This window comes from Oryctolagus cuniculus, chromosome 13 (assembly GCF_051225735.1).
Source record: "Oryctolagus cuniculus isolate XC-2025 breed Fujian yellow rabbit chromosome 13, ASM5122573v1, whole genome shotgun sequence".
Classification (NCBI taxonomy): Eukaryota; Metazoa; Chordata; class Mammalia; order Lagomorpha; family Leporidae; genus Oryctolagus; species Oryctolagus cuniculus.
Genome location: NC_142879.1, coordinates 74,550,531 through 74,564,961, shown reverse-complemented (window position 1 = coordinate 74,564,961; position 14,431 = coordinate 74,550,531). Strand labels below are relative to the sequence as shown.

At 34.9% G+C, this 14,431-nt stretch overlaps 1 protein-coding gene across 2 annotated transcripts in view; it reads left to right on the top strand.

Moving 5' to 3' along the window:
* The window catches only part of LOC149122674 (uncharacterized), an 88,561-nt gene that overhangs the window by 59,714 nt on the left and 14,416 nt on the right, over positions 1-14,431 (top strand). For both annotated transcript variants that reach the window (XR_016219755.1, XM_089312344.1), the window contains exon 2: positions 10,829-10,972. Coding sequence is in view for 1 of the 2 variants with exons in the window: in XM_089312344.1 (XP_089168470.1) it covers positions 10,829-10,972 (144 nt within the window). In the remaining variant the exon portion in view is untranslated. The remainder of the gene's footprint in view (positions 1-10,828; positions 10,973-14,431) is intronic.

Sequence of the window (14,431 nt, the reverse complement as noted above, 5' to 3'; positions counted from 1 at the left end):
TTAAAAAGGATGATATGGAAATAATAAAATAGAATAAAAATTTGATTCAAATAAAGGAAGAATTTAAGATTTTAGGAGAAGTGAATAAACTTCCGGAGAGGCAATTATTCAAAATAAAATTAGATTTCCTTATTTTTCTCTGTCAAATATTTACTGATCCCTATAGTATCTTCTGATTTGTGAACAATTAATATTAAAAAGGTTTTCAAAGCACAGCTATATATTCTATTTACCTTAGGTGTGGAAGTCATTCAGAAGAGATAAGCAGGTTTTTTTTCATTAAAAGTGTAGGTTATTTTCAAGGAGATTTTGAAACCAATACTATTTCTGAAGAGGTATAGACAAAATTGTTGATATCAGAATTATAATTAGTTTTTGTTGACCTACTAAATACTCATTTCAGAGATTAAAAATATGAAATATGTTAGATTTCTTCAGTTATTTATTTATGCATACACAAGCACCAAAAAAAATGATTAAGTACATCGCAGTCTAAGGTAACTTGTGGCTATATTTAATAGATAGTTTCAGATAATAAAACGATTTAAAAAGAAAACACCACAAAGGCTTTTATTCCAATACAGCAGGAAGGCCCATTTATAAAAAATAGATTTTTCCCCTCCCCAGGTAACAAATATATAAGAGGATAACACAGTGACAACAATGACAATACTTAGTTAGGTAAATAGTATGAAGCTTAATCCTCCTTTAAAGTTTAGATTACAGACCTACTCAGCAAGGAACAGTCAACAAACTGGCAGGATAAAGCAAACTTGCATTAAAATAAATGAGTATCTAACAAAACATAGTTACTGCATAATGGGCTATCAGTGCAGTGCAAATCTTTCCAAATTGCTAGGAAATAGACCATAAGCCATCTTATTTAAAGTCAAATTCGTCCCTTGCAAAGTATCACCTGATTAAGGCAACTCTTATTAAACACTGAAGATTCTACTCTTCAATTCAGAAACCCTTTTGGTGAGTTAGCTTCAGAGACAGGGGATCAGCACGAGATGGCTTAAACAACTAGCAAAAGTTGTCAAGACACAAAACCTCTCTTTCTTTCTATAAAATGTACTTCTTGTTCTCTTCATAATCTCTTTAATCCCAAATTTTTATAGACATAGTTTAAAAAATAATGGTTAAGAAAATGTTGTCAATAGTATTTTTAAAATTAGCAATTCTTCTCTAATATAGAATGGAATACTTAGATGTACCTTGAATATTATTTTCTACAAAATATTGTCTCCCTCTCTCTTTTTTTTCTTTCTCAGGGGTCAATTTCCTGGGTCAATCTGTTACAGTAGGAAAAAAAAAGAAATTCTTGAATCAGGTCTGTTTCCCTCCCTTTCTCTGCTCTCTGCCTTTCAATAATATGACCTACATGAGTTATTTCATCTCTCTGAGCTGCAATCCCTTAATCTCTAAAGTGGAGATAATATGACCTCTGTCATATAGAGGATATAGGGACTTAAAAAGATGACTGGAGTTAATGCATATTTTATGAGGGCCTGGTACATAGAAGTCATTGAGTAAATAATGAACTCCTCTCTTTTTATTAGAGCTGCCTATATAAGAAAAAATGGGAAAGTGCATAAAGTTGTTGGGGCAGGTGTTGGGCACAGCAGTTAAGATGCATCTTGGGACGCTTTCCTCCCATATCATTGCTCCTGGGTTCCAGTCTTGGCTTCACTCCCTATTCTAGCTTTCTGCTATTGTGAACCCTAGGAAGCTGTGAGGGATGGATAATGTGTTTAAGTCCCTGCAACTCTTGTGGGAGACCCAGACTGAGTTCCTAGTTCATGACTTCATCCTGGCCCTGCCCCAGTTGTGGTAGGTATTCAGGGAGTGAAACCAGCAGATGGGAGTACTCCCTTCCCTGTCTCTTTGCCTTACAAATAAATAAAAAGTAAAACAAAAAAAAATGGAAAGAAAGGAAATAGAAAGCTAAAGAAGAAAAAAAAGTTGACTTCAACCAGCACCTTTTATATTACCCTCCTTCTCATGCCATCCCCATTGATTGCCACAGTCCCCATTCTACCTGCATGCTCATTAAAACCTACCATTCCCCCATTCATGCATGTATGGAGTGGTGAGACACCCAACTGCAGAGGAACAGTATACTATAGCTATATTAAACTTAGGAGAGTTTAAATAAGCCGGCTATATAAGAAGAAAGAAGAAGGAAAGAAAATAAGGGAAATAAGTTCAATATTGTTGGCTCCACTATCATTTCCATTGTGCAATATGCTATGGATGGAGAAACAAGGGAAGAACTAACTATAGATAAAGTCATGGCTACTGTCTTGAAAGAGGTTTGAATGAGTCGGTTTGATCATATCTGATGTAGTTGATGTATTAAGTGTTGAACTGATCTGAGAGGCTCTCTCCATTTCAGAACCAGGTCTACCATCATAGTTAATGGTCCTGGCTCTGGATTCAGTTGTTCTGGCCCATCCTTGCCAGACTGTTCGGCACTGGATAGGTTACTGTATTGCTCTGTACTAGTTTCTATCTGTACATTAGGAATGATAACAGCATCCAAATGCTTGGACTAACATAATGATTGAAATAATCCATGCAAATTGCTTTTCCCAGGACCTGGTACATATAAAGAGTTAGCTATAATTGTTATCAGGAGGGGATGACCAACTTGTTGGCAACAGTGACTATGGATGTCTTTTTTCTGTATTACCTCCATTTGACAATTTGAGAAATCTGGTGGTGAATTCATCTCAAAGATCTTCATAGCATGCATCTTATAAATCTGAAAGTGAGAATATTAGGAAGAGTACGCCAAGTATTGAAAAAAGAACATGCATTTTTGAAGGCAGAGATGATCATTTTCACTATGGTACTAAATATAAAAACTTGCAAGATATTTTGCTGTTATAAGTCAAAATGATAAAATTATATTATTACATTCTTTGATGCAGTAAAATAAATACCAGATGGATTAACAAAGTTACATATGAAAATAATATTACAGGAACCACAGAAAAATTGCCAAAGTCTATATTTATAAATGGAGAAAATCTTGCTAATTATATACAGTAAACAAAAGCAAGAGTCTTCTGAATGATTTCTCATTTTTTATTTTGTAACTTTTTTACTTTAATCTTAAATTAGTTTTTAACAGATCCAATATAGTTTGTGGATACAATTCTAAGAATTTAATGATGTCCCTCCCTCCCCTTTAAATAACTGAAGAAGGTAATGTAGTTTTATCTCCCAATCTGGATAACCATTTGAGATCTACAGAAATAATGAGATACATATGGAAAAATATGAAATTTCATTGGATTTTTAGCCATGACAACTTTAGATATAAGTAACTGTCCATAACTCTGAAACTTCATGAATCCTAAGATTTCTAGGAAACCTGTCTTCCATGTTGAAAGGGAAACTATTGGAGTTAATACATGAGTGCACTAGTATCTTCAAGTACTATCTAAAATTCAAAAAAAAAAAACCAAAACTATAGTCTAGGGACTAATTTTTATTTGTAAGCTTATCATTGGTTTTGATAAATATTCATGTTAAAATCATCATACTATTATGGTATTTTGACTATTATTTCCACCGAGGCACAGAAAAATCATGATTTTTTAAAAGAAATATACAGGTGTAATCAATGTGCCAGATTGGTCTACAAATTTCAACTGTTTTAAGATGCTTAACGAGTCAATAGCTCAGTTCAAGCATAGTGAATCTTTAAGAAGGAACATGTGTCTGGGATCTTTAACATGACAAAATATAAGTTTGCTCTACATTATTGTACACAATATTATGGGTAACAAATATAATTATAACATAAAAATCCCCTTATGTGTTAAATAACTCTTTAAGACTTTTGGTTCAATGAATTACATATAAATAAATAAAAAACATATGGGTACAGTTTATTTTGAAACATAGAACTTGGCCAAGTGTGCTTTGGGTTATCACCTACCCTAAACATCTGAAAGATACTGTCAAACCTCGGCTGATCTTAAATCTCCATAGTGGCCTTTCGTAAGAGTTTTGTGTCAACTACCTAGCATCCAGTCCCCTCACTTCTGTTTTTTTTTGTTTGTTTGTTTGTTTGTTTTTATAAACCTGTTATGTAATGAGTACAAATCTCATCAGTATGACTTTAGGAATATTGTGACTCTTCCTACCATACCTGCCCTCCCACACTCACCTCCTCCCTCTCCCATTCCCAGTCCCATTCTCCACTAAGATTCGCTTTCAGTTAACTTTATATGCAGAAGACCAGTGCTATCCTGAATAAAGATTTGAACAATTTGCACACACACACACACACACACAATATAAAAAACTGAGAACAAGATTTAGATTAATTTGCATAGTACAACCCGTTGAGGACAGAGATCCTGCATGGGGAGTAGGTGCACAGAGCCTTGGGTGATTATTGATATCATACATATGAGTGTTAATTGTTAAATTAACAATAGGAGTCACTGTGCACGTACTCCCCTCACTTCTGTTTGTTTCTAACATTCCTCAGTGTTTGGTAGGAACTTATTAAATACATAAGACACTTAGCAAAAATCTAATAAATATGCATCAAAATTAAGTAAATTAGCATAGAATACACAACAGATTAAATAGAATTTAATGAGTAAATTAAGAAAATTTGTTTGCAAGATACAATGCAAATTATAAAAAGTCAGATTGAAGTAGTCAAATATTTCAGAAAGTTAAAATCTACTCTAGTCCCTTTAAAAGTGATAATGATTAGTTTTATTATTAATATTATGCAATCTACGAATATGCATTCACACAGATGTGTTTGTGTGCTACATATGTATATGCATGTATGTGTTTATCATTTTTCCTACAGAAAGGACAGTACTCAATGTATATTCTATTTTAGTTTAACTTGTCCATTTAAGAATGTTTCCTGTCATCTTTAAACACTATGGGACATATAGAGCTTGGTCCCATTATTTTTAGTGATTTTATAATATTTAAGGGTGGTCCTAAAGGTTATTCCCAGTTTTTAATTTTTTTTCTTCTTATATTAAATATTCATGCAGGATGGTGTTTTGCCTAAATTGTTTTCTTTTAGGAAATTAGAATTTTTGGAATTTAAAAGACAAACCCAGTAGGTGGTGCCCATAAAAAAGAAACAGATTTTAAAAAATCTATTCATTTTAAAAGAAGACAATCTTTGGGCAGAAGGTTGGGTTTATATTAACACTTTTAGATATGTTATGTGATCCATTTCAGGAATGATAATCTGGCCTGAAACCTTTTTTCCTCAATTATGGCAGAAGCTGGCATTCTTTTGCAGTAAAGTCAGCAAATGGGAGAGACCCTGAGAGGCAATCTCTTGGGAACGTGGATTTGGGATTATGTCACCACTTAGCAGAATAACAACACTGATGGGCTGAAATGAATCCCTCTCCTGACAGACTGAACTTTTTAGCCTCTCCCCTATCAGCCATCTCCCTGTTGTTGGTATATGGTTACAGTAAAGTAAGAGCAAGTCCAAGTTCAAAAAAAAGACCAGACCACAACAACAACAAAAAATTGATAATGAATAATCCCAATTCATACTTGGCTCCTTTTATCTATGCGTTGGGTAAAGTAGCTTTCTCCACTTAATTCCTCAATGAAAGGACTATACAGTTAATAATTAATGACAAGAAAATATTCTTTCTTTCTTGTAATCTAAGGAAACACATGAATGTGAAAATGTGCAAAATAGTGTGCTATGTGACTTGAGGACACAGAAATAAAAGAAATTTTGCTGTTTCCTTGTAAAAATTATGTGGACATTTAATAAATGCCTCTCTGACAAATTAGGGAGAGTCTCTTTATTTCAACTACATCAATAGTTTAATTAAGAGAATCTCATTATAAGAATCAGAGATCCTCCTTAGGATTCCATGGTATTTTAAATGTGAAAAATTATAGAATCATTAAAATGTCTGAAAATGGTTATTTGGATAGTTGTATAGTATTGTGCATGTACAACAAATACATATGTTCTATATTTTTAGATAATTCAAAAGTATTTATACTCACTAAGGAAATTAATTATGTCCTCATAGTGAATTTCTTCTGCTAATTTTTAAATTTTTTTGTTTTTAATTTTATTTAAGGTATGCAAATTTCATGTATTTCATATATAAATATTCAGGAACATAGTGATACTTCCTACCCTATCCTCCCTACTGTCCATGATCCCACCTATGTCATCCTTCCACTTCTAATTCCTCTCTTAATTTTTAAAATGATCTATTTTCAGTTCACTTTATACTCATAAGATTAACCTTGCATTAAGTAAAGAGTTCAACATATAAGAAAGAGAAGGAGAAGAAGAAGAAAAAGAAGAAGAAAAACAAAGCCACTGTTCTTCAACAGTAGATACAAGGGCTGTAAACAATCATCGAATCTCAAAATGTCAATTTCACTCCTAACATTACATTTTTGGTATTCTATCAGTTGTCACAATCAGGGAAAATACAAGTATTTGTATTTGGGGGATTGCCTTATTTCACTGAGTAAAATGGTTTCCAGCTGCATCAATTTTGTTGCAAACTACAGGATTTCATTTTTTACAGCCTAATAGTTTTCCATAGTGTATGAATACCATAATTTCTTTATCCAGTCATCAGTTGATGGACACAGGGTTGATTCTATGTCTTAGCTATTGTGAATTGAGGTACAATAAACATGTGGGTACAGATCACTCTTTCATAAGCTGATGTTGTTTCCCTTGGAGTGGGATTGCTGGGTTTTATGGTAAATATATTTTCAGCTTTCTGAGAAATCTCCATACTGCCTCCACAATGGCTGTACTAGTTTACATTCCCATGGACACTGGATTAGGGTGCCTTTTCCTCCACAGCCTTGCCAGCATTTATTGTTTGTTGAATTCTATATGAGAGCCATTCTAACTGGGATGAGTTGAAACCTCATTGTGGTTTTGAGCTGAATTTTCCTGATGGCTAGTGATCCTGAACATTTTTGATGTGTCTGTTGGCCATTTGAATTTCTTCTTTTGAAAAATGTCTGTTTATTTATTTCTTAACTGGATTGTTTGTTTTATTGCTATTGAGTTTTTTTGAGCTCATTATAGATCCTGGATATTATTCTTTTATTAGTTTCATAATTTGCAAATATTTTCTTCCATTATTTCTCTTCACTTTGCTGTTTCCTTTTAGCCTGAAGCAATCTTATCCACACAGTTGTTAGAACATAAGCATGTATATTTTCACATCAGTGTAAAGTTTTGTCTCAGTTCATAGTCTAATTAGTTATGTTCTGAAAAAAAAAAAATCACTCACAACAAATTTCCAGGAATTTGCTAATGCCCTATACATTAGAATGGCAAAATTATGATTCTGAGTTCTCTAGTACTGAACTTTATTATTTGGCATGAACATATCATTGTAAATCAGCTATATTTCCCATCATAATTTAGATTCAGTTGTACTCTATGGAACCCATTAGCCACCAGGAACTAAAAAGTCTATTTGTAGACTCTATCTGCACCTTCTTTCTGTTTTCATTGTCATGTGGTAGTCTTGATCTCAACACCTCATATTAGCCAGTTGTAAAAGTCTCCTAGATTTTGCCCACATCAAGTCCAAGAAGGCCATTCATAATTCATTTTTAGAAAATCTTTTTTAGAGACACAATTTTATTCAGCAGTTCATCTGCTTTTACAAAGTGTTAAACTGTTTATAAAATTAATTATAATTTTTGTAGTTTCAAGAATTACCTTGGTCCTGTTTTACCCACATGCTGTTTATTGCTGTGTTCTCATTAAGCTCCTGAACTCCAACCACAATGATTATACTCTGAACAATTTTCTACCACACCTCCAAGTCCTTGTCCAGGTATTCATTAATCTCTAAATTATATGTATTTATTTACTTTTGAAACGGAAGATTAGAGGCAGAAGAAAGGCAGGAACTGAGAGAGATAGAGAGAGATAGTCCAGCCAGTGGTTCATTCAAATGCTAACAACAGCCAGGGTTGGATCAGGTAAAAACTCAAGGAGCCAAGACCTCAATTCTGGCTCTCTCATATGGGTAGCAGTGAACCCAAGTACTTGAGCCATCACTGCTGCCTTCCAGGGTATGAATTAATAGAGAGCTAGTATTGAAACCAGAGGCATTTAACACTCATTTAACAGCATAAATCAGACATTTAACCCATACATTTTCATCTTGGTTTTTACTATTTATTTTATATATTTATTTATTACTATTATTGCTCTTTTCATCATATTAGGAGACTTCAAAAAGTTCATGGAAAAAGGAATTAAAAGACAAGGTTATTTGGGTTCAAAAAATTTCAAATCAGTCTGTAGTTTTCATAATGTACACTTTCTTTTTTAAAAGATTTTTTGGTTGATCGATTGATTTGAAAGACAGCGACACAGAGAAGGAGGTGAGGGGAAAGGTATTCCTGATGTTGATAGCTTTGCTAGACTGAAGCCAGGATCTCAATCCAGGTTTCCTATGTGGTTGACAGGGACCCAACTATTTGAGTCACCATCACCTGCTGCCTCCCAGCATGTACTTTGGCAGGAAGGAGGAGTCAAAAGTAAAGCTGTACCTCTACCCAGGCATTCTAGTATGAGATGTGAGTGTTTTAACTACAGATCTAAAACCGGCCCCTGTTCATGAGTTCTCTTAACTTCAGTTACATTATGTAAGGGGGTAGCATCATCGGATAATCTGAGTATGCACTCAAACAAGTCATTATAATTAGTTTAAAATGCTGATTTTTGAAAGAGGGGCCCAAGTCAAATCCTTTCTCCTGTCTTTTTACACCTTCGGAGAACTAATAATGTATTTATCAGCATTAAGATCTGATAAGGGGGCCGGCGCTGTGGCATAGCAGGTGGGGCCACTGCCTGCAGTGCCAGCATCCCTTATGGATGCCAGTTCGATACCCAGCTGCTCCACTTCTGATCCACTTCTCTGCTATGGTCTGGGAAAACAATAGAAGATGGTCCAAATGCTTGGGCCCCTGTACCCGCATGGGAAACTGGGAAGAGACTCCTGGCTCCTGGCTTCAGATTGGCGCAGCTCTGGCTGTTGCAGCCATCTGGGGAGTGAACCAGCAGATAGAAGACATCTCTCTCTCTCTCTCTCTCTCTCTGTACCTCCTTCTCTCTCTGTGTAACTCTGACTTTCAAGCAAATAAATATACCTTTAAAAAAAAAAGGTCTGATGAGCGCCGTCTTAAGCCTTATCTAGACTATAAGTCTCTTGAGGACCACATTAGTGACTATGATGTACATTTATTCCTGCTGCTTTGCAAGTACTGAAAAAAATTGTAATCTTTCATAAATACCAGTTGTAGAAAGCTTTCATATGATTTAAAAGTTCATTAGTTTATAAACTAATGAGATGTAAGATCCTGACTCTTCTAAAAAGCATGAGAAGGAGTAAGAATCTGGTGGAGTGCCTCTTACTTGAGAAGCAGCTAAGTACTGTATGTCAGGTTGGTTGGGTTTGGCACATGGCACCAGTTTGGGTGAAAGATTAATTTCAAGGATCATGAAATAGGATGTAAAGGAGGGAAGGGAGAAAGACAAATGGAAGGTGAAGGCTGATGAAAGGTTGCAAGTCAGAAACATGGCAAATATTCATTTGTAACAACGGCAAATTGTTTCGGTCACAATCATAATATCCATAATGCATGTGGTTTTGTGGAAGCCAGGGGATGAATGCAGGTTTGAACTCAGGGAGCTTTATCGTGGATCTGAAGGTACCATGATGATTGAGAAGCAGAGAAGAGACAGCTGCAATGAAGTAAGGCTTGGAGTTGGTGACTGGGGAGAAGTTTCCCTGCCTGTCTGCAAAGGGGGAGTTCCAGGTGACTGAAGCAAAACCAGGCCTGGAAGAAATTCACACACACACACACATACACACACCCACAGCATTTAGAAATAACCTGAGGTCTGAATCATTCATTTAATTATTAAGTCAATCTGGAAGTTCTTAGAAAAAAATCATGGCATTAAAACACAAGTCGTCTCAACAAAGACAAATGGAATGTTTTGTGAAGAAAATAGTGGTGAATGGTGTATAGGGTGTTTGGGGAAAGAGAATAAAAAGAATGAATGTGCTGGTGAATCCTGAAGACACATTTTTTTGGCTAAATGAAAAAGTAGTGATAAGTGCAATAGGCATATAACTGAAATCTTATCATTTCAGAACAGAATTCCTTTCAGTAAGTCTTTGTTGAAACAAGAACAGTTAATATGTTTGAAAGTGGATAGTAGGTAAAATGATCAGTGATGTTGAAACTGCCTGTATTCCTTTCATCCTGGTAAAACCACTTTGGAGAAGGGTAATCAAGATACAGAGAGGATATCAAGTGTTGAAATTGTGGCCTTTGGATTGTTTATAGCACTGAATTTATAATATTTGAATGGAATTCGTAGTTAATGATAAGAATGGATTATTCTCTCTCTCTCTCTTTCTAAAGAGTTTCTTCCAAAACATTCTTCCAGGGCACACAAGATTCTGTAATGTACCCATATTATGTAGCCAAAGCAGGATTATGCCAAATAGCAGGAAGATAAGCACTGACACTTTCTCAAATAATAGACACTCTTGGAGACAGAGAAAATCAATTCCACATTTTTGAAGAATTGTAAAGTAGTCCTTTGTGTATGTACAAGTTGGGAGAGGTAGAATTGAGGGATCTTGGTAAAGATAGAAATGCTAGAATCTCTCCTAAGTTCTTTACTTCTTAAATGTCTAATGGCATAAGACTGAAAGCCACATTTAGTTGTGGCCTTATTTTTTAAGCTGCTGTAATATCTCTAACTTTTCCTCTTAACCTTAAGGATGTCCTCAAGGACAGATAGAGTCTACGATAGCTGAAGTCTGCTCTGCAGTTCTGTTCTTGGGAATGAATCGAACCCTCTTCAACAAGCAGTGGGTAAGGGGAGCAGAGAACTCTGGATTCTCAACTGGAAGAAAGCAAAGGGGTAAGTGGAGTATTCCAAGCACACTGGCACACTGCTATCTTCCTAGCACCAAACAGGTTCTTAAACAATGTGTCTCTCACCTTTAGAGGGAGGCCATGGCTTTTCATTAAACCTAGAGCTTAAAAATGGCAAAGAATGTTGCCTGTGTTTGGGGACCTTAGCATTATGCTTACATTTGAATATTCTTCTATTGGAGGATATTATCAAATAAATTGTAACAATGTGTTTTACAAATATTAAAACACAGTCATTACCAGCTAAATCTCAATATACCATAAGTAAACTTCACAGATGAAGTATATTAGCCCAAACCCACCACTGAAGTAAAGCGATCAACCCAATCAGCTAATAGCAAATAACCTCTTTTTTTTTTTTTTTCAAAAAATTCACACTGATCATTTGACAGCAGTTCATCTAATGATGGCAGTGATATTTTGCAGAAATTTCACATGTAGACCTTTTCACACCTAAAGGGAGCTATGAACATAATAAATAACAATGTAATATAAATACTACTGTAGAGAAAAAATACATAGCACAACTTTAAAGTGAAACAACATGCAATCCCATTGAAAAATAACATTCTTCTCTCCCTTGGATGACAAGAATTTAATACAAGCAACAACTTTATAAATTTTTTAAATTATACAGATGAAAGACAATATCATTTCTTGAAAAACCAAATGGAGGATCATAATACTATTTTTGTAACACTGAGCAAAAAAATCCAAGATCTTTTTTATGACCTTTATTGGATAACATACTATTAAAAATAAATATCTTAGCTAACTGAGATACATTTGAAAGTCAATTAGAATGTTATGAATGGATTATGATATTATGTTAAAACCATCTATGGCCCATTTATGACTATAGTTATTTCAAAACATCTTTTCCTAAGTGATTGAAAAGACACATATGTTTAGTCTATTAAGAGAGACAGCAGGCACACTCTGGGAATACGAGAGAGTTTCAGTTACACCAATTTAGGAGATAACTCTAACCCCGGTCACGACATCGTCTTTTCTGTAAAGCTGAGTACAGCCTTTGCTGTCTGCTGGCAGCCTGAGTCTGCCGACAGCTTTGGAAGCCAGAGAGAGCGCAGCTACTTCTCAATGCTCAATGCCTGTGACAAGGGATCACATTTTAGGATATTTCACAATTTTTTTTTCTCATTTTGTTAGCACAGAAATCATTTTAGATATTGTTTTACTATTTTTAACAACAAGATGATTTCTTAAACATTTAGGATAAATTTTAAATTATAAAACATTATGTTAAATCACTGTGTTCTTATAAATATGCTTACACAAATAAAGCCCTGAAAAATAAACAGGATAAAATTCTTTGGATATAAATGTCTTGAATATACCTTTAAATCAACCAATATTTATTGAGTGACGATTGTCCCTGGCAGTCTGTTGGCAGAAAGGAAAAGGGGAAAGACATTTACTAAGTAGGATGAGTCAGTTGGACACACACGCACACACGCACGCACGCACGCACGCACATTTGTATGTCAGTTGATCACGTCCCTTCTGCTTCAATCTTCTTTAATCTTAGTGTATGTTGGGATCTCAGTTGCCCATAGAATCCTTTGAGGCATTTTCTTGAATTCCACTATTTCCAAAACCAACCATAATCATACTAATGAAACTACCACCCAATGCTCGAGACACAGAAATCTGTGAGAGTCAACCTCCACAATCAGCACTGTAATGCTTTGGTTTGAATGGCCCCACCTGCCCTCCTATGCACTGAGGTTGAGCACCCCAGCATGCATACTGTATTGTAGTGAGAGAGGCCATTTGAATCCATCTGTGCATTTTGCTATCTACTTAAAAAGTCAACTGTCCATACCTGTGAGTTCCACACTGCTAATTCAAACAACCATGGCTCAAAAATACTTGAAAAATGCATCTGCACGGAACATATTCAGATTATCACTTGTCACTGTTCCCCTCCAAGATACAGTATAACAACTGTGTATTCAGAATTTATATTTTATTAGATACTATAAGCAATGTAGATGTAAAATAGACAGAGATAGACACATGTGGAACTACCATGCCATTTTCTATAAGAGCTCTTAGCATCTGCAGATTATGGCATCCACAAGGTTTGTGTCTTGAACCGATTCCCCATGCATACCAAAGGACTATTTAATAGACAAATTTTATATAAGGCAAACACAAAACTCTGATGACATAAATCAACAGAGATGTAAATACATGACTAAATATTCTGCATTCATGGAGAAAAAGGCTCATGTTATGAAGATGTCAGTTCATCTCAACTCGATATAGACTCAATGCAAATCCTAGAAAATTGCTTTGTGGAGGATTTTGATATACTGGGGAGTTCCTGGGACAAATGCCCCATGGATTCTGAAGGTGTAATACAGTTTTCAAATGTGTATCCCAACTTACAGATGTTTTACTGAAACTATTTCTTTATATTTCTTTCCACCAACTATTATTCAGTCATTTAGGAAGCCATAGAAGGCTAAACATGAAAAAACTTTGAATATTAGGAATTATGTTTTAATCAGAATTATCTCTTCTAATTATAAGGATTTTTCTGGAGGCTGGCTTGTCAGCTCGATGTCTTTGGATAATTTGTATAGAGAAAAGTTGAATGATGAAACTTGAAACTTACCTATATGATGCTTATTAAAGGCTGAAGGTCAATTCATGGATTTAAAAAGTGCATGGCAAAAAATGATACTATAGTGTGATAACACTGATGTGGGAGAAAGGTTTATTAGGGATTAAAGAAAATAAGGCAGTTCCAGGTATCATCCAACGGTCAGATTGGTTTGAATCAATGTCTTTGCACGTCTTCCTATCATATATTCACATGGCTTTCTCTAGAACTATTTACATACAGCTTATAGAAATATAGGTTAAATCACAGCAGTGAATTCACTATTTTATTGAATACCCGAGGTGAGGAAATTTGAATTAAAGACCTAAGTCATGCACGGGGGACCGAGACTCAGCAGGAAAAGAGCTCAAAATGTTGTTGATTTGATGTGCAATTAATTTCTTCCCCTGAATAAATTTTAATTATTCACTTCTATAGGACTTCTCTGTTTTAGTGCCGAACAGCTGACTCACATCCCTGCAAGGATAGTTCCAAAGCAGAAAGTGTGTTTGGTGATGCAGCATGTTGCTTCGGCTCTCGTATCTTTTCAATTCATTTAAAGTGCTAACCTTCTGGGAATCTGGGAGTTTAAGATAGAATCTGTTTATGATTCTTAAAATTTCTTGAAGAAGATTCAAAAGTCACTTGGTAAAATGTATATAACAGTGAACCTTATGCTCGATCACTTCAGACCTTTCATGCCCTTTTAAAACACATTCTGTAAGTATTTGAAGGTTTGCAAATTTATTTCTGAATTGGATTTTCTAATCCGAGGTACTTTCAAGCCATTATAAGTAATTACACATCATATGT